This window comes from Centruroides vittatus, unplaced genomic scaffold, assembly GCF_030686945.1.
Source record: "Centruroides vittatus isolate TY-2023 unplaced genomic scaffold, ASM3068694v2 contig_459, whole genome shotgun sequence".
Classification (NCBI taxonomy): Eukaryota; Metazoa; Arthropoda; class Arachnida; order Scorpiones; family Buthidae; genus Centruroides; species Centruroides vittatus.
This window is the reverse complement of record NW_027122255.1, coordinates 3,448,875-3,471,075: the sequence shown is the minus strand read 5'-3', so window position 1 is coordinate 3,471,075 and position 22,201 is coordinate 3,448,875. Positions and strand designations below refer to the sequence as shown.

General features: G+C 25.4%; 1 protein-coding gene across 2 annotated transcripts in view; it reads right to left on the bottom strand.

The window, feature by feature from the left end:
• LOC136977466 (guanylate cyclase 32E-like) overlaps window positions 1–22,201 on the bottom strand; it is a 51,099-nt gene that overhangs the window by 26,525 nt on the left and 2,373 nt on the right. The window contains exon 2 of one of the 2 annotated variants that reach the window (XM_067272960.1): window positions 16,476–16,776. In XM_067272960.1, coding sequence (XP_067129061.1) covers window positions 16,476–16,776 — 301 coding nt within the window. The remainder of the gene's footprint in view (window positions 1–16,475; window positions 16,777–22,201) is intronic. The other variant, XM_067272961.1, reaches the window with a different exon arrangement.

Genomic DNA, 22,201 nt, shown 5'->3' with positions numbered 1-22,201 from the left:
ATTTTCAGGGCTGCGTAAAAGACAATAAATATTCGATAAAATCGATTAATTTATAGTGGTCTATTTATACTATTTTATATTACTTTTCACTAACTCCTATATCTTTTGCCACTTAATTCTGATACCTAGGTGTGCCGTGCGTGAGAAAAGGTTGCGGAGCACTGGTTTAGAGTGAGAATTTAACTCAAATTGTCTACAGTCGGATAGCACTTTCTAATTCAAAGGTTACGAAAATATGTTTTATATGAAATTATAAATATTGTCGAATATTGAGTGTGGAAAAGTCTCTATCTAGTTCATAAGTCGAGAGCTAATCAGCCGAAGGGTAATCAGTAAAATTCTGGTTCAAACTGGCCATCTTTTTCCAAAACAGATGATGAGTTTGTACTGAAAAATGGTAGTTAAAATCTTGACTCCTGCAACGATATCGAAGCGGATACGAATGATAACGTAATAATCGTATTGAAAAATGCCGAATCGCGTTAAATATGAGAACAGTAATTATTTTAAACGTTGTAGCTGTAACCTATAAGCACTGTACAGTCAATAATGTACGAGTAATTAAGATATTTCTTTCAGTTTCACTCATTCGATTCCTGTTGCCAGGTAATAAATTCCAGCTTCGATAAAACCTTAGGGTTTCAAATAAATTCCGGATATATGTACGTTTTAAAAATAAATCCCCGAGGTTTAACCGATGAAATACGGTAATCTATACTTTTCTATTTCTATTAATTTCAGAGATCAAAGGAAATGTCAAATTACAATAAAAAAAAACATTCATTTGAAATCATCTTCAAATAAAACCTCACAAATGTGATTCAATTCATTCTGAACAGAATAAAAGATTTGACAAATCAATTTAGTGTATTATTCTGTCTACTGAACCAATCGAATTCGAAGAAAATCTTCTAAAGTGTAATTTACGCAAAAGTTATAAAGTACAGTAGGCCTACGTAACAGTTATTTATTAGATACATTTCTTCCTTAACCACGTGATTCAATTTTAATAAAAATTAAGTTTAAATCTATCCAAGACTCAATTTATATTTTTATATTTATATTTCCGGAGCTTTATTGTAAGATTTTCATCTTTCTTATTGTTTTAATCGACTGTATTATTCAATACTGAGGATTTTTTTTGAATAATTTACAAAATTAGCATTTGAAATTGCTTATTTTTAAATGCTTGTAAAAAATTTCAATAAAATATAAAAATACGGAATTAATAAAATAATTCCTTTATAATTAAATTGTGTAGTGTGGAATAAAACTGCTTTTATAAAGTTAAGCATAATAAAAATTTATGCTCAACTTAAAAAAACAATTTTATTTTATACCATACAATTTCTTCTTTGTTATTTCTATAGAATGCATTTAGTTACAGAGCGATTTAAAGTTTTTGTTAGGAGAATCCAAGATCGAATTTTTATATATAAAAGTGATTTATGTAAAAACTATTAAAAAAAACCTCTGAAAACTTTAAAAGATAGTATTTTTAATGCAGTGAATAATGTATCCAAATAGATCAGTGAAAGTTTTATAAAATCAATAGAGTTTAGAGCAACGAATAGTTTAAAAATTCAAATAACTACTGTATATAGAAATTATGCCTTCATTTCATAGGTGCATTTTTTTCATTTTAAAGAGAATATTAGGAATTTCGGCAAGTTAAATTTTATGCATAATTAATAAAAATAGTATTTTCCGACGATGGTAATCGTTAAAGATACACATTTCTTTGATAACCGTGATATATTTGATAAATTTCAGCTGTTTTCAATATCACACACAAATTATTTAAGTTTTACTGTTTTAAATAATTAATAAGTAAAATATACAGTATTTAAAGTTTATGGAATACTTGAATATTGATGTTTAAGTTGGTTGACGAACTGTATTGATGAATATATCATCTATAGAATTACATAGATACACTAAATGGACAAAAGCTCGAATAAAATTTTGCTGAAATTAATTCAACCATAGCAAAACCTCAGTTATACGTTGTTTGAAAAAACGTATAACTGAAAATTGCATTTTTTTTATGGGCGAATCAGACAACGTGAAATCGCATTTGTGGGGTGGCTGTATCAATCGTGAGCAAGTGCAGTAAAAATAGACTAAATGTTCATTTTAAACAATTTTGAATACAATATTAACTGTAATTGTGATTTGAGAAAAATCGCAGTATTAGAAAAGTAAATATAGCAAATAAAATTCTTTCATTTTCATTTATTTCAAGTATTTATTATGTTGAAAAATAATACGTATCTACCAAAAATTCATTGGAGTAAAATGACAAATATAAACTTTATTTATTTAATCCTCTAAGAATCTCTGTACAAATGTATCATGAGATTACTACGTCCTAAAATAACAATTGCCCTTATAGAAACATAAATAAAAAATAACCAACAAAAGAAAAGAAACGATAATATACATATAAAATATTAGAAAGTAAAGAGCACGAGGCAAATTATGTATAATATATAAACATTAAAAATTATAAGATGATAGGACATGTATATAAAGTAAAAGAAGTGCGGCAATAAATTATAAATTATGTTTTTACTGTTAGATTAAAAAATATATATAATCAAAAACAAAAGAACTCCACGTTTAAAGCATGATAAAAGAATGATCTAGAGATAAAGAAAGACGAAAATTAGGAAATGAATTTTGAGTTGGTCTAGGAGGAATACAGATAAAAGAATTGTGAAAAGGGTAACCTATTGAAGAACCATAAAATAATATCTGATCAAACTAATTAATGCGTGCAAAGAATTTTGGGTATCTAAATTATATTTGTGTCACCTCGCTTGAATCAGTATAAGGTAGATGGCCTAGCTTGTTAAGCAAAAGATATACCTTACAAAGTGAATTCGAAATCATGTTAAAAAGCGATAGAGTTACTGCTGACAGTAATCGACCAGAAATTGAAAATTAATAAAGAAGAGAGATCTGAAAACTGAGCTGACGCAATTGTTATAATAGCGCAAGTTTCTCCCGATGTGAATTTTGGTTTCAGAGATCGTTCATGAAAAGGCTTGTTTCTAGTAGATAAAAAGCTTGTGATTTGTGTCAGAGACAAAAAGAGAATAAGAGAAAACTGTATCAATAGAAATATGGCTTCATACCGGTATAAATCTTATCTTTTTTGGTCATGGAATACAAACTTATCAATATAAAAATGAAACCGAGAAATGATATTTAAATGCTTCTTAAAATACTCAATCAAATTATAAATGAATATTTCATAAAGCTTTCTTTAGGATACCAGTGAATTAAACTATAACTATTAATATGATGATTTGATCGTGTTAATAGTTTTATAATAATGACATTAATTGTTAAAATATAATGCTCTAATTATAATATTAAAATGTATTAAATTAATTTAGACATTAAGAATTACGAGTCCTTGCATTTTCCACGTTATATTTCATAGAATTTTTTTTGTAGTGAAATCTAACTTCTCTCCCACGTAAAGAAATCAACCCCTCATTATTGAATGTGGCAATTTATAAGTTCTTTTGTGACTTTAGACAAATTTAGTAAATTATTAATGTGAGAGATAAAATCGATAGGTCCTTTTCTCACATTTATTCACGTTAAAAATTTACTAAATTTGTTATTCAAGATTTTTTGGTAAATGGCCACGAATCTTTACAACAGAAATTAAGTTCACCGGTTTTTTAAATAAATAAAGTTAAAAATTTTTAATTAGATATAATTTAATATGCAGTAAAGTGTAATTGTTTTGTTCTAAACAAGGAAACAATGATAGTTTCTTCTTGTTGCTATAGTAAACCTTTAAGAAATGAAAAAGTTTATAATTGGAACATTTACAGGACTAACATCCACCATCAGCAATAGAAATACAGAAAAGCTCTGAATTCTACGAGGATACTCTTTCTATTACTACTAAAACAGTCAAAATTTGTTTTGAAGTTCTGTTTTTTTTAATAAGTACTGCAAACAGCAATTCTAAAACTTTTTATACGTTAAGGTAGAATGCATTGGGAATAAATTTATGAAATTAAAAGTTTGATAGCAAAACTCGAAAACAGTGTTGATATGGGCACGGTCTTGAGAGCACTGGCTCTATAAACTCTTCGCTAATCTCAAGAATATCTGAAGTAAAAACTCGCGAAAGATACTCTCAAATGGACAATTATTTCAGAATAGCTATTGAGAGTAATTATCGGGAGTTACTCTCAAGTGGACTCTTACACTAGGGAACGGAGAACAGGACAAGTTTCAGAAGTGCCGGTTTAGACTAATCATCAGTTTTTTAGTCTCATAAATTTACTGAGGCATAGTCTTTATCTACATTACGGTGGAAAGATATCTAGCATTTTATATTTTAAAATATAAAATACAAATTAGATTTTCATTACATGCTGAAAACTAATTATATCATATTTCGTTATAAGCGTCTTGCCTCTAATGAATTCGTTAGAAGCAAGAAGCCTCTAATTATAACAAACTACCAATTGGTGGAAATTTAGGAGGCTTATCAAACTGTATTGGAGAATTAGAAAATCGAGATCAAATCAATAGAAGACTAATTTTATTCGTGGGATACATTTCGGTCTTTACTATACCTTCTTCAGTCACTATTACATAAATACCGATAAATATGTTTTTTCATTGTTGCGGTTAACATTCAAACATATTAAACGTATTCATTTTTAAATATAATATTATGCTTGCTCTACAATCTACTATTTTTGGAACATTACATTATTTTGCATATTTATTAACTTTTTAAATTGAAATACATAATATAGTAAGTTTTACATCTATAAACACTAAGGTTCTATTAAAAAATACGTAGAAAAAACTAAAATGTCTTGATTTTCGTCATGTCGATCACCAGGAACAACAGAGATGATTCCATTGCAGAGATGACCTTTTACTAGAGGCTAGGCCTCTGCCTAAATATGAAAAAACAGTTTAAAAAGTTTACAGGTGACAAGTCAAACAATTAAAAAATGGCTGACGAATTTACACATTAAAACATTTGCACATCAATTCACATGGCGAAAAAAATAATTAACAGATAAGATTCTATTATTTTCTCTAATTCAAAAGTAACATTTTTATGTACAGTACTACGTATATTATTTACTGATTCTAATATTTTAATAGGTTTCACTATGTCCTCATCAAATATAACAAAACAATGATGTAGGCTAAATATCGATTTAAGAAAACTATACCTTCAATATTAACTATTGTTTGATCTATTGATAACATTGTTAGTAAAGTTCAGAACAATATCGCGATAAGGGTGCGACTATGCAGACGCGAGCTAGCGAAATTTCCGCGCGAGCGAGAAGAGGCGAGACGCGATAAATATATAAACCTGTTAGATATGTGCGAGAACCAGAAATTCGCTCTCGCCAGCGTTATTTCTCGCTTCTCGCTTGTGCATGGTTTTCCTTTGCGAAAACTAAATCGCTCGCAACCTCTCGCTTGCTCTAAATTCGTGTCTGCATAGTCGCACCCTTAGTCTTGAGTCTGAGGGTCTTCTCTTATTCACTTCGAGTATGTGTTTTATGGTTCGTAGTAAGGGCACCTTACGACCCGAATGTAATATTCGGCCCTTTATTTATAAGTATATCCAGCTTTCGCATTGAGAACTATAAGGATGATTTCGTACAGCATCCAAACCTTGGTCCAAACGGTAACGTAACATTACTAATCTTCCTCTCTGCCTCGTCAGTCCAGACGAGTATTTTTTATAAAGAGGAACCACAAAGGTTCCTCTTTATAAGGATTCTCCAGGTCTAACGACTGTCCAATCCGGAGCTGTCCCAATAGCTATCATTCAGGTCCTACCGTGTCGGGACTCTTCATTAATTTGTTAAATATGCAAGATGCTGAACTAATACCATCCACAAAAAACTGATCCTTCCAAGTGAAAGACAAAATCAAAATTTTTTTTTCGGCTATTTTCGTTCAGCCTACTTGACATTAATAATTCAGTTAATTTTGTGCCTAAACATGCCAATTTTGATTCCAACATTTTGTTTATAAAATTGTTTATCAAGAGCAAAATAATTACTATTCAAAACAGACATAATCAACTGCAATTTGTAACCAGATGGCTATACGAACAATTAGCAGTATATGCCCATGCGACCGTTAAGATAAAGTTAAATTAAGTTAAAATATTGCAGGTTTGTGTTTTTTCTATTTTGATTTTTTATGTGTTAAGTTAAAGTTAAATGTTATATATAAATTTTTGCAATTTTTTACAACAATCACGTATCAATATTTATGTAATAGTGGCTAAAGAGAGTCTATTGAAGAGCGAAAAAACATCCTACGAATAAGGTTAGTCTTTTATTGATGGGATCTCAATTCCAATACGGCTCCAATATAATTTTGATAAGTCTCGTATATCTCCACAAATTCATAGTTTGAGATAATTATGTAATTATATCACATTTACAGATGAAGTTATGAACAATTGATATATTTAACCGCTTTAAAATCAATAAAGAATAGTTCAAATTGCCGAAATGTGAAGTAGGAATAGAAAAATTGATTACATAAACTTTATATTACGTAATAAGAATTATTAAATTTCATTTATTTGAATATTACTTTATAGCTTAAGTTATTTTGAAATATTGCAAAGATAATTATCTTTTTAAAATTACTGTATGAAAGAATTATGTAGATTATCTATGAAACGCTATATTGAAACGTTTTACATGTAATCTACCTAATTCTTTCATACAGTAAAATTCAAAATTATCCATTTTGAGTAGAGATTATTTAAATTTCTATCCATATCATCACAATCGTGACATCATTAGTCTTTAATTATACATCATTATGATTGATGATTACGAAATTGTATGATGATTGTCACCTCCTTAATCTACTAAACAATGTGGTAACGAATTTTATTATGTTAAAGTAAAAGAAACACATGCATTATTATTTATGCAACTGTAAATATCTGTATCGCAGATAATGAATAATTAATAAGTGATTAAATATTTGAAATCTGTATTTCAATAAGCAAAACTTTCTACTACTTATCTCGCTCTACAGTAGTAAATTTTCTGTATAGTGTAAATGAAGATCTTCAATGGAGTAAAAAGAAAAAAAAAAAAACTAAATATCGTAGATAACTATCATTGGCAGTTATAAATAACAAAAACCATTTTTCATTTTTAAATTTTTTTTTCTAATTTTTAAACATATCGTTTTTCAATTCTTTCACACAGTTTCTTAAAATTCGTCAACAATTTTTCCTTCAAAATTGGAAGATCTACGATAATCGATCTTTCCATTTTAAATGAAAATCTTCCCTAGAGAAAGTTTCATCTGCACCGAGAAAACAAAAATACCGATGTTTCACTATTATTTATCCTCAGCAATCACAAGCAAACGCATTGCAACAGTTCAGAAATCATCATCCTAAAGTTGGTAAAATACAATCGATCATATAAATGCATTTCTCTTTCTAATCTTTATATTTCTGGTTCTCGAAAAATGTTGCTCATCGAAATTTTATGATTTTTGTTTGATTATACAATGTAAGTTTAAAAAATATTCAACCAAACTTTACCACGGCAAAGTAGTTAAGTCTTTTATCAAAGTCCGTATGTTTTAGCTACAAATTGCTTACTTACAAAGTATACTTTTTAATTCAATTTCTGTATTACTTTACAGTTAAAAAGAGGAAATGCTTTCAATCGCCAACATTTCACTAGAAAATTGTAGACCTTAGAATATTTCTGCTGTAAAAAATATTCAAATTTGCTTCATATTAACAGAATAAATGATTTACGAAATGAAATTATAAAAAAGGGCACTTTATTTTTATCTTAACTACTTTATCGATTTAAAATAATTATATTTTGATTTATGAATTATAAATTTATGAACAATAATTATCCTTATATAACATCCTATTAAAGAATTTGTAATAAGATTTCAAGAATATTCAGAAATTCATAATAGGATTTTAGAAAATATATTAAATTGCTTATTATGATAAGTTATCTCAATCAATCATTGTAAATTTCGATTATATTTTCTATAAAGTTTAAAGTTTATAATCTAATTGAAACACCTTTATATCAAGAAATCATAAACTAATTAGGCCTACATATCTTACATTCACGTGTAAGAATGATCTTTTTTATATATATTATATAATTATTTGTTATGAGATAACACTAAAAATTTACATTCTGAAAGTGGTTTTTTATAATAGAATTTCATAAACACATTAAAGAACAATGTCTAATATATATATATAATGCTACATTGACCTATCTCATCGACATCAGATGTTTGAGTAAAAGTAGACTCACAGAAAAATAAAATAGCCCTAGTATATTCGAAAGAAGACATCAAGGTAAGATTTAAGCCCCGAATGAGACGGTAACGATCTCCCCAAGTATTCTCCGCATCTGCGAACTCCCTACTTGTCTAAAAAAGTCTAAAGAACCATGGAACCATGGTTTTAAATGTGACCTTCCACGACATATTCGACCTTAAAGTTTTGATACAGGCACTTCAGGCTATGGTGGTTAGTAAGAAATCTTCCACTGCTTTAAATCAATGCTGATGTCAGGTGATATGTTAAAATATCTATTTTAGTATTTACCATTGAATATTCGGTTATCTTCGACTACTATAACTTTGCGATGGTGATCTCGTGGCTCACAATTGCTTAATTCCTAAATGTAACGTTTCCGTAAGACTAAGTCATCGGTGCGATATTACTACGAGAAAGTCTGAATCGGCACGAGAAATTTATTTGTCTTTAGAAACGTGTACATGCCAAATCACGTCGATTTCCATACGTAATGACACGAGACCCGAACGAGACGTCGAGGACTATTTGGATCAAACGGAATATCTTGAAGAATTGATTCGTTCTGTAGCTCTGATGTAAACAAAACGATAATTTTAGGAGTGAATGCAAGCGCCTACTGTCGCAACGTCGAGTAAAGGAATGACAGAATTTTATTCGACAACATTGTCTTTAAATACTGAGCAATTGTGTCACGAGATAGGCTCTAGTACAATGATGTCGTTTCCAGTTATATACTTATTGTAATCGAAAGCTTATCGTCTGTAATAGTGCAGGTTATATCAGCAATTACGTCACTTATCATGTAATTTTATGACATCTTCGCTATGCTATTAAGGAACGAACAATCACGCTGCTTGTAGCTTATTACAAGCTATCACGTGTTTCTGATGTTATGTTGTACAAATGCGTTCAGTAAGTGCTATTATTGAACAGTCTGCACTAAATATTATTATGGAAATATTCATGTATCGAAATAACATTATAAAAAGTATACATAAAAAGGACACAGTCATAAAAGGAACATTTATAGACAAAATATTTAACATTTTGTATAATTATATTTAATTATCATAGTTATAAAAGCATCATAAGTCTTAGTATTCTTCAAAATATTTTACTCCTTAGTTTAGTCTTTAATAAACTTTAGTTTTATTTTATAATTTCTCTGAAAAAATCGGTTTAGCTGGAATTACGAACGTTTTTAACGATCATTACGGAAACTTTAATAATGCCTTTTAAAATTTTATAAAATTTAAAATACAGAATACTAAATTTGAAACAAAGCTTTATAAAAATAAGTATTTATAGTTGTCTGATAATTGTATTAGCGTTAAGACAAAGAACTGTTCGCTTATTCCTTTCCTAATGTGAGAATGTATAAATTGGAAAAGACGTTAAAAGGATAATTTTCCTTCAAGTAAATATAACGCACCTCGGATTTGCCTGTGATGTGATCCCATTATTTACAAAGAGAAACTTTAGCTCTCCTTTCGTGTTGACTTGGTTACGATGGATTCTTTAACTTATGAGACTCGTGAGATCAACGTCATGTCAATGATTTTGCACACTAATTACCATTTATAGTGTTAATCAATAAATATTAGTAAATCACGATTTTACTAATTCAAATTAATTGATTTATATTAATATTTAATTTTTAAACAGTGATTTATTACACGGGAAAATTTTTTCTTGAAAAAGCAATGACTCATGAGTGTTCTTGTAGCGCTATTTTTTGTTGTTTTATGCTTAAATATTGTTCGTTATATACGAGTTTATTGTAGCCGGGAAAAATAACATTGGTCTTATGAATATTTCATTCGTTCTTTGAACCTGCTCATTATGACCGACAATTCGTTGAGTTTGTTATAAGCGAACTTTGTTGTAAATATTAAATTTATGTATTTATAAAATGAAATAAATTTCAATTCTTTAAAAGATATTTATAATTTCTGTATAACTTTTAACAATTTTCTTAACACAGTTTAATAAATGTTTAAGAAAAACATATATAATAATGTTTATTTTAAAATTTTAAATCAAAAGTACTTTTAACTCTTATTTAATTACTTCAAAATCTTTTAGAATAAATTTAAATGTAACTGTTTAAAATACACCATAATGTTTAAAATATTTAATGTAGCGTGTATGAAATGAACTCTAGCCATGTCATAATTTTATTTTTTCGAATATAAATTAGAAAAGAATTACTTGTTTTTAATAAGTAACATGAATCTAACATTAAGTTGATATTAAAATTTCAGACTTTATATTCAACTGAAAATATCCCTTAAAACTCTGAATACTCGTTTAACTATTGTTTATCGTTTAAAATTATTGTAAAACTATTCTTTCTAAAGTGATTAGTTCACTGTAGAAATGTATTTCTGTCCTATTTTTAACCATTGATTTATCTCTACGTTCCTGATTATATCCAAACCTTTCGAAATTATATAATATTTCCAACTAAATACTATTCTTTAAAGGAATTAGATATAATAATTATTAATTTAAAAATTACGTATAGTATAATGGAAACGTAAATAAAATCATAAAAATAAATTATATAAAGAGATTCATATATAAATTATAATTTTGTAAAATAAAAATAAAATTATAATTTTTCTTTAACTGAATTAATTAAAAATTTTTGTATAAATGCTGTTCTTAATTAGAATTGAAGAAAATTAGAAGAATATTATCAGACGGAATATTGATCTCAATACAGTAGACAGTGTTAATTACGTATATAAAGTTGTGTATATTTTAAAGTTAAAAAATATATATGTGTGTGTATACTATACATTATATTTGCGTAATTTTAATCAATGTTAAACAAAATAAAATTTAAAAGGTATTATTCAAGTAAAACTTCGAACAATTTTTTGCTATAGATAATACAATTATTCATTCAATCTGGTATAATTAAAAAGTAAATCAATTAAAACAAAAAGTCTATTGCACTGATAGTATATATCCAAATACCTATTGTTTAAAATTACATTTCAGATAACTATTCGGAGAATGTATTCAGATAATTCAGAATCGGATTGGTAGTGAGTATTATAAAAAATATTATAGAATTCCGTGCAAACTACAACATTAAATTCACTTGACACGAGAATAGTATTTTAAAATATTGAAAACTAATTTATAATATTGAGGAATATTAATTATTGTATTGCAAACAAAGCTTTTTATATGAATAAGGTAGTAATAGATAACTTTTAAGAGATAATGTAATTTATAAATATAAAATCGAACAAAAAAGAATGCGAAATAGTTTTTCAGTTTACTTAAAGTAAAAAATAGATGGTAATTTTAGTGAACAGTGAGAAAAAAGATTCAAAATTCTTACAATATATAATGAACTACATACCGTTTATATGGTCCAGTACTACTTTTTTCTGTGATCGTGCATTCCTAATATATATTGTTAGATAAACAATTGAATGTTATCCAGTATGCAACGTAGGGATTACAATAAAAATACTGTATAAAATAAGAATATTTTTCAAATATTTCGAAAGATAAACAACTCGCAGGAAGTGAATCTATTATAAATATATTTCGAAAATCAAAGCATCTGATCTAAGATTTAGAAAATCTGTGTAAACAGTTTCCATTGTAAAAAAAAGTCGAATGATTCTAGAGACCATTTCCTCGCGACTTTATGAAATTTCAGAATAATTTTCTTATGAATTTTTCATAAGCTGCTCTCAAGCACGGGGCAATATCGATGTTTACATTCAATAAATCATGATAGAGCATCCTGAAAATCTGATTTGATAAAAGTTTTCTTTGCTACAAATTGGATCAATAACATATTCTTACCTAAGCAGAAAATTAGTATTTTCTTAAAAGTTTATTATGAAAGTTGTATCAAAATATTTTATAAACAAATTTATTAGAATAATAATAATAGATAGATAGATACATTTACGCAGTTTTATTCTAAATATGTTAAAATGCAGGTTAATTTTATTTTTATGTAAATAATTTGATTTGTTTAAATAAATTCTCGGTTTAAATTATGAGTTTGCAAAAGATCCCATTGTTTACATGAACTCTCCAGGGGACTATGATCCACTGAATTTGAAACAGTAGATTGTCATTCACTGGAGGTTTGTAAACTGTAGTCTTAGATAATGCCAATATTTTAAATTCTGTAAAATCCAGTCATCGAATATAAGCGCATGGGGAATCCTAGGTTTTCAATCAATGCAACGATTTGTTTACGCTAAGAATATAATATAATTGTGCTATGCACTACAAATTCGATTTCGAAAGGAACTCAATCTTATGTTTGAACTTATAGACTATAATTTCAGTCTTCCGTTTAACTACTTAGTCTTTTCACCTTGATACAGAAAAGTATTATATTTATATTTTATTCATAATATGCTGTTTTAAGTTAAACTTTATCTGTCTTCTTAAAGATGAAAACAAGATTTCAGAACTTTAAGATAATAAATATTTTTAAAAATCTGTGTCTATATTTAATTCCATTAAATATAACTATAAATAAGTTTATACAGTAAAACAATGACTTATAATATGTTATATAATGTTTTAAAACTTTCTTACTAAAATAACAAATATATTCAATCGAAGTAAATCAAACAAATTTAAGTGAAGGCAAACAAATGTTAGTATAACATTATGTTTCAGCTTCATCTATTAATAGATGAAATAACCTAAGGTTAAAAAAATAATATCATGTAATAAAATAGATTTTTAAAAATATAAAATCTATTGATCGAAATTTTAATATTTACCATAAGGTTTCTAGCTTTATACATAAAATTTCGAATAGACATTTGATGTATAATTTTATTTACTTTTCGCCATCATTAACAATTTATCTAGCTAATACGAAAAATAAAAATAAAAAACTTAAAAAATAAACCGTTATTATAGAAATTTATGAAACTATAATAATTATTTTTGTTTTAATTGATCTATGAACTGGCTAAATATATATGATTTCTATTGACGATCCCCTTATATAATACAGATTAATAATATGAAATGGATTTAATGATTCAGAGCTGGCAAGTAAATATGAAAACGTGTAATGCCGAAAATTATCTTCTTCATTAATATGAAAATTAGTAAATTATTAATAAGACCGTGTCGAAGATCATCATACTATAAGGGAATAGTTCAAAAGACTAAGAAAGCGGATATCGATTTACATTGACTTTGGCATCGACTGACATCATCTTAATTAAGTTAATCACTTTTTACATTAAAAATTATAGCAAAATACGTCATTTTAATTCACGAAGTAATAATTTGAAATAATTGCAGAAGGAAAAATCTTGTAACTTTCTTACAAAAGACATAAATTACATTTTACAGAATATGCTACAATATATAAAAAAAAGAATTTACTATATTAACGTTATACTTCGTATTTATTTTAATCTATATAATTTTCATCGGATGACTTTATAATTTTGTTGAAAGTTTAACTGATTAAACGATTAAATCACATAAAGATTAAATGAAGAAGAATCAAGAAAAGTACTAAGAAAACATTTTACGTAACGTGTTTATTATTTAAAATCACAATTACATAATGTAGATTTTTAATTACACATAAAAAAGAAAGAAGAATTACGGAATTAAATAATTAAAAACATTTCGGTATTAAAACTTAAATAGAAGTTTTTGAAAAAATGGCATTAATGATGATATTTTGTTTTACTTCAGGGTGTAATTAAATCAAAGCAATGAGGCATTAATTGTTACACGAGAAGTAGTAAGGAGGCGTACAAAAATATAACAAATAGATATTTAATATTGATGAATTTCCATTAAATTTCCCTCAAAACATAAGTCTCTTACGCAAAAGAAAACAAAAAACATTCAAATTGTAAGGAACAAATATAAAGTCTGAAAATTCATCACGCTATATGAACAATTTTATATTTTCAATTCAAAAAACAGGATGTATTATAAAAATGTATAAAATATTCTAAGGAAGTAAGTTTCCAACTTTGTGATTTTTAAGAGTTTCGATCTATTTGAAATTTTAATAGGCGAAATTTTGTCTAAAAAGACATTTGTTCTATTGGAAATTTCTACATTCAAGAAAACAAAAAGTATGTCGTAACTGCAAAATTAAAATATATTTGCCAAAGTTCAAACGTTGTATTAAAAAGTTAATACACCAAAGATTTATTTGAAGAAGTTTCTAAATTTTTAGTAAAGTAGCAAAAGACCTAAGTCATTAATAAAAGAACGTGTAAAAGTTTGTATTTTTTGATGCGAATAACACAAAATTAAATACGGTAATCTAAATAATAATGAATTTCTCTTGCATTATATACAGGAAAAACATTTTAAAAGCTTTTTCTGCTTCTACGCATTAAAGAGTTGATGCACATTAATAATTTTCTTTATATTTGCATAAGACCTGCATATTATGAAATTTACTTTAGTCAGCTTGTTTACATTCATTGGTGTATAAAATAATACTTGGAAAAAAAAACCCAAATTTAAAGAAAATGAGACAATTTTTATAAATCTATTTATCGAATGAATGATTCAAAATGCGAATGAAGATGGAAAATTTGGGTTCGTGAAAGATTTTCGGCTGTTATTTCATTTCGAATGCCATCTGGTGATTACAGAAATAACCAATTTTTAATTTTCACTCAAGTGACAAAAAGAAAAACGTGAACAGTTCGTCGATTGATCACAAGTTTTTTTATGTTACTTCCATTTAAAACAATCGATATTACGTTTCTTTCAAGTAAAAACACAAAAAACAATAAATCAAAAATAAAGCGAAAAAGATTTTGTTTTTATATTTATAAACAATGAAAAAATGCGATAATCTAAATTATAAACAAATTCTTTACTATTTAAAAAGAAAGATATTTTAAAAATTCTGTTAAATGCGTATAAAACCATCAGAAGCTTTTGTATTAAAATTATTTATTGTACATTTTATATAAAAATGAATTTTAATACATTTGTATATAAAATTACTTTCAATTAAAATTGAATTTTTCTAAATTTTTTAAGCATTATATTATGGCAAAATAAATTATTCCAAGTTATTAATTCTTGTTTTAAAATTTTAATCTGTAAATTTAAATAATAGAATTATTATAAAAATTATTTTAATATTAAAATAATACAATAAATTTAAAGAATATTAAAACTAATAAATAGTAAATTATAAAATAATAATTTTAAACTAATTTTTTATTTGTTTTTGTAACTTTTATAGGTGTATTTTTATGCTTCTTCCTCCGGGAATGGTAATTTTATTTCGCTACAAATTATTTTATAAAATAAAATAAATGAATGAATTTGTAGCAAATATTTTTTTAATTGTAATTGCGATTTAAATTTTAAAATTTCACATTCAAAAATGCAAGGAATTTATTTTTAAAAATTGAACTGAATTTGTTTAATCTTAAACATGGTTAATTTTAATTACAGTTTAATAAATTTATAGCATTTTTATTGTTCTATAATTTACAACTATTAATGTCTTCAAGCTATTAACTTTGCAACATTAATAAACAGTAATTATAGCTATTAACTTTTTAAAGATAGAAATATATTCATTTCCGGTCAATTTTTTAGATAAAAGAAATAATAATAAAAATTATAACATTGTAATCATGATTTAAAATATTGTTATCATCTTTAGGAAATTCTCAATACTACAATAACTTGCTGCAAAAGAATTTAACGGTGTCAAGTGAGAAAGAATGGCGCATTATACACAACATAACTTGAAAGAAAAACAGAACTTTGGAGAGAAATAAATATAAAAGTAAGAAAAAATATATTAAATTATATATAAGAGATTTTAAATAAATAATTATATTGTTTAGAAGTTGTAGGATTTTCAATGAAACTATTTTTTTTATATCAATAGTTTATTATAAAAAGAAAAACTTCAATCTCTTGTTGAGAAATAATGATTGCATGATTAAATGTTGCAATGTAAACAAATGTATTTTGTTTATAGTTCTAGAAATAAAGTTAAAAATAGATCGTTCTTTAATTAATTATAAAAAATATATATTTTTTCAAGATATTTAGAATTGTAATAAATAAAACATTTCTGAAGTGGAGAATATAAACTTACTTCTTGCTTTAAAATACGTTGTTTCAACGATATCTTTAATTTTTTCTTCGTGTTTCGTTCTATAATTTGGAGGAATATAACGAGTTTCAATTACTTCAATTTTGTGAAGAGCAAATAAAGGTCTCGACGATTCTATAATTTGTTCACCGAAAGGATCTTCGGAAACTATCAATACTATTTTATTCCATTTAAAATTAAGAAGAGTTGATACCACATACATCGACACATGAGAAGTTGGAGATAAAGTTCTTGCTACCAAAGGATATAAGGTTTTGTTAGATATTTTCTCATCAGCACACATCTGAAATAATTAAAACTTTATATTATATTAAAAACTATAAAATACCCGCTGTTTATTCGGGTATAATGTAAAAATTATTTTTAATATAACATTTTTTAATAAACATTATTCATATAAATAATAATATATTAATATGTATGCTTTAACTGGATCACAAAGTAATTGAAGTTGGATTTTTTAACATTTATTATGATTTATAATCTTCTATACATTGCAAATTTTAAAAAATAATAACCTTTATTAAGTGTTTAAAAATATCCTTACGTAATGTTGCATGCTTGTTATGTGCGTGCTTGTCCTTAATTATTATATTATACTTTTGTCCCTTTTGTGAACTAGGATTTGTTATACTGAGGGAAGGGAAACACAATTTCCCATTAATATATACATTACAATAAATATATTTTAATTGGAAATTGTGTGTTTCTATAAAAAATCCTAGTTCACAAGAACGTTGAAAGCGACAAAAGTATAATATCGTTATGTAAAGTAGAAAATGCTTTTATTTTGGAAGAAATTTCTATTTTTCTACTCAGAGACTAACATAATCCACGTTAAACTTAATCAAGAAAATCAAATATTTCGTGATTATTGTCTTCGATTTTAAAATAAAATATGTATTTTAGTTTTAGTTGAATTCTCGATATCTTACTTTTTTGTTTAATATTGAACATTTACACTAGTGTCAATATAAATAATTATGGAGTCATATACTACACTGTAGAGCATACAAAACTAATTGGTCTCGCCCACTTACTCATTGACACGAGATGTTTGAGTAGAAGCATATTTTTTTACAGGAAATAGAAATGATACACTCCAGAAGGGATTCGATACGTTAACAGAAGAATTCTAAATTACAACAAGGAAAATATCTTACGCGCTTCGAGGTGTCAAACTGTAATATTGCATAGAAAATCACGACTTCTAAACAATTGACTGATTGTTTACTTTAAGCGCCATTTGTCTATTTTTACAGATTATTATTATATATTTTCTTTCAACTCAACAATGATTATTCTTCATGAAAATATTGTTTACAATTACTAAGAATAAATACGTAACTAATAATGTTTATAGAGAATTATTATAAATCACAACTAAATACGAAGAGCGTTGGGAAACCGAATGAAACGTCATGATTGTGGACCAACAGTGATTCGTAGATGGAGTTACTAATCTATACGATAAAATTGCGTTGCAACACTGACTGATTCACTCTCGAATATGAAATTTTTGAGTAGACTTTTTAAAACAGACTTATTACAGAAAAATGAAATAATACATTCGAAAGGGTCTACGAGATACCAAAATACGATCATCGACGTCTGTTGAACTTAAGAGCCACCTGCTACTTTTAATTTTAAATTTTTATTCATTTGCTCCTCATTATTTTAAATGTAACTACTGTAATATTGTTTTATAAACTAATATATATTGTAACACACATTAGAGCGACGAGAAACATTGGACTGACGAAACCAATCAGGAGCGGAACACCTGATACTAAAACGAAATTACAATAACAGGAAATATGTGAATAGGAAAGTACAGGACAGTTTGAATATATAAGTTTTTTTTATGTGATCCAATTGAAGCAATGTATCTTAGATTATACATTCAAAGTTTCTATTTTTAAAGCATAAATAATAATTACATAATAAGTTAACAAGTTATAATACTGTATAATATAATATATATATATATGCTTAATCTCAAAAATTAAAAACATAAAATACTGTTATACATAATTATAGTAAATGAATTTATTAATAATAACATTTAATATATAAATCACATAATCTACCGAAAAATATTGGGCTTAGATACGAATTCACATCGTTTAACAACATACCAAATTCTGTAATACGTTAAATTATTAGAATGAATTTAGAGTGATTATTCCAAATATAATTCGAACTTACTCGGATGTGGGTTTAGTTCTTTTTCTGTCTATCATTTTATTTCAAAAATACTGTTTATTGGGCCTTTCTTAAGTAGTTTAAATTGTTTGGGTTATTTTGTTATCAATTTTCATTAAGGTACACAGCTCTAATAAATGTTTCAGCTGCTGAAAGTACTGTAACTTTGTTATAGAAAAAGTTTGTAAAAATGGATCGATGGATCTGAATAATTCGCAACAAATAACCAATAAGCCATACAGTTATTACAAATTTAAAATTTGAAAAGTATTAAATGTCTTCTTGATAATAAATGGTTAACAATGAAGATAAAACTTAAAATTTTGAATTGTCTAATAGCCTACCAAATGACAGAAATTTATTAAGTTGTTCGGTATGAAACTAACGAAGAAAAACTTATATTAGAAATTAAATATAAATTACTCAAAATTTTTATAAACAATATCAATAAAATAGATTATAATATATATATAAATTTACAAAACATCTTTCATAAAATAATCGAAAAGATAATGAATATTATAATTTAACGTATGTTCAATGAACATTATAAGTCAAATTTAAATCCATTATCTTACGACATTAATTAACATAAATTTATAGAAATCGTTTTATAAAATAAAATATTTAATATATTGCTTTAAACTAAAGGCCCTTATAACAAAAAATCTGCTGAAATATACGTATAAAATTTAAAAATATGATAAAACTTTAAGTGTTCTCAATAGGCCTTTTCAAAGAAAAAACTTTGATAAAAATTTTGTATTTTTATATTTAAGAACAGACAATTTTGTTTCATTTTATGGTCTTTTATAATTGAAATCTTACTTATTCAGTGGTAATTTGATTAAATATTATATGTAAAATTTCACTAAAGAGAAGAAATAAAGGACAAAGTGATTTTAAAGAATAATTTTAATTAATGAAAATAGATAAATAAATTGAAAATTTACATAAATTACTTAAAGAAAAGGTATAGAAATTATATTTTATAGTTCAGTTATGTAAAAAAAAATTTGAAGCATTTATAAAGTAACTTTTATACATGTAATATGAATAGAGATACATATAACAATGTTTGTAGATAGGAGTATAGCGTAGTTTATATCAAATTTCTTGAAGTAGTTTAGGAAAAAAGAATTTTTAAAAAAACATAAAAGAAATGCGATAAAGGAGGATTTCAAAAAGATATCTTTCTATTGATTCTTTCTCAGAGAGATTAACGAGAATCTAATGTAATTAGTTGTTAATTGACCTTAAGATATAATACTTTAGGCGACTTTAAACATAATTATTTAACTTATTCTCATTAAATTGATAATTAATTTTTATAATTATAAATTTTCATTAATCATCAATGAGTTAGAAAACGTCTAATTAGGTTTAGATTTATTTACAGAATAATTAAGCTTTGAAATATTTTATTATAATATAAACAAAATAAGCTAAATGAGTTTTTATATTTAATACATTATTTATCCTGTAAGGAAACAAACATATGACTATAATAATGTTAAAGATTAGATATATCTTCCATTTTATTCCTTTACATTCGCTTCCTTGGTTGTAGGAAATATTTCTAATTTCATAAAATAAAGTATAAAAATGTAGACGTTAAAGGATTTCCTATACTATTTGTCATTAATTTAACTGCAAAAATACATAAAAATTTTCAAACGAATTCATTTAATAAAATTTAAAAATAAATTTTTGGTTTTATTTTTATTATTTCATTTAAATAATCATTACTTATATGAATTTCCATACAAATTGACTATTTAGTAAATTATAATAAAGATATCGATACGTAAAATCCTTTCATTAATATTCTTTATGTAAACTTATAAATATCGTTTATTAGATTTTAAGAAAGAGTAATTTAGTAAACATTCTTAAGAGATTCTATAGATTTTTAAAGTTTAAAAATTAATTTTATAATATTAACTAATGAATAAGTTGGTAAAATAAGGAGTTTATAAATATAATCAATATTAACATATATTATGTAAATTAAAATAAAATCATTCTTTAAAAAGTTAAGGATCTAAATACATTATAAATTTTATTATCGAATTAAATATTATAATATATAATTTATCATCATCATTTTCTTACTTATCATAGAAATATCATCTTGTCGAAAAGATGGAGCTGATAATTTCCTATTTATTTTTAACTCCTAAGAGAAAAAGTATTCATTTTTTATTATAAAACTAGGGAAAGTTATTTTTAGAATTTAATATAAAAGAGTACAAAATCGATGGATAATATCGTAAGCAGAACACGTGGTTTGCTATCTCTTACAAGCATTTTCGAAACACTTAACAGACTACTAAGTCAACAACTAAAATAATGATGGAAACTAAACCTTGTTTCATCCTGTCACATGGTAAGTGTCTTGGCGAAAGTGTTTCAGTAACTCACTTTCATTGTTCTCAATCGTATAAACTGATTTTCCAACACATTTAGTAAACTACAGTTTATAATTGTATAGATATAAAGTATATATTCTACTTAATATGGTTCGAATCAAATAGTTTATGGTGTGATTGCTGTATCTTGTTTCTGTAGCAGTATTAGTGCATTTAATTCTGCTTCCTTCAGTAATAAAGAGAATTATTTAGTATTAGGAGGGGCGTAACCCATCGATTCATTTAAATTTACCCATGAAATAAAAATTCCAAAAATTCGGCCATAACAAAGACATTCAAAATGCATTATTTTTATTAAAATTTGTTTTCAGGAATTCATTTAAATCTTGAATTCGCGACTTCTCGAGTTATTTTCGAACAATTATACACAAAATTTCGTTACGATATAAAATAGGACTAAATGATTTATTATTAAATAAATCAGAAAATAAATTAAAAGAATTAAGTTTTAAAAAGAAATAATTAAAGTAATTAAATTAAATAAAAATAAATTTTTATAACAAAATTAATCAATTAACATGTAACAATATTAACTCTGTTCTTTCTTTCCCAAATTTAAAATATTAATAAGTTAAATAAGAATTATTTAAGATAAATAACCTTAATGTTATTATTAAGAAAAGAACATTTTAAAATTTAAAAATTGATGAAGAATTCAAAATCTGAATTTTTCTTTCTCACTACAAAGTAATTTTATCATCGTGTAAAGAAAGATTTATTATATTAATTATAATTTTATGTTATTAAACGTATTATTTAAACTTTTAATTATTAATTTCTGTATAGGAAATCTTTCCACATTACTTATAATAAAATTTAAACGTTCTTATTTATGAAAAGATCAAAGTTGAATGCACTCATAAAGACTTTGTATTTTTGAATATATAATATATTATTTATATAGATTTTTAAGAGTTTATTTATTATTTAAATCACTCGCTTTAAATAATTTACTGTTTAGAATAATAATATCATATTTAAATTATTTAAAAAAGAAGTTTCTTCAGTTACTTTTGACTCAAAATATAAAAGAAAAAGTTTTTAAACTTTCAATAAAAAGTATAATTTTAT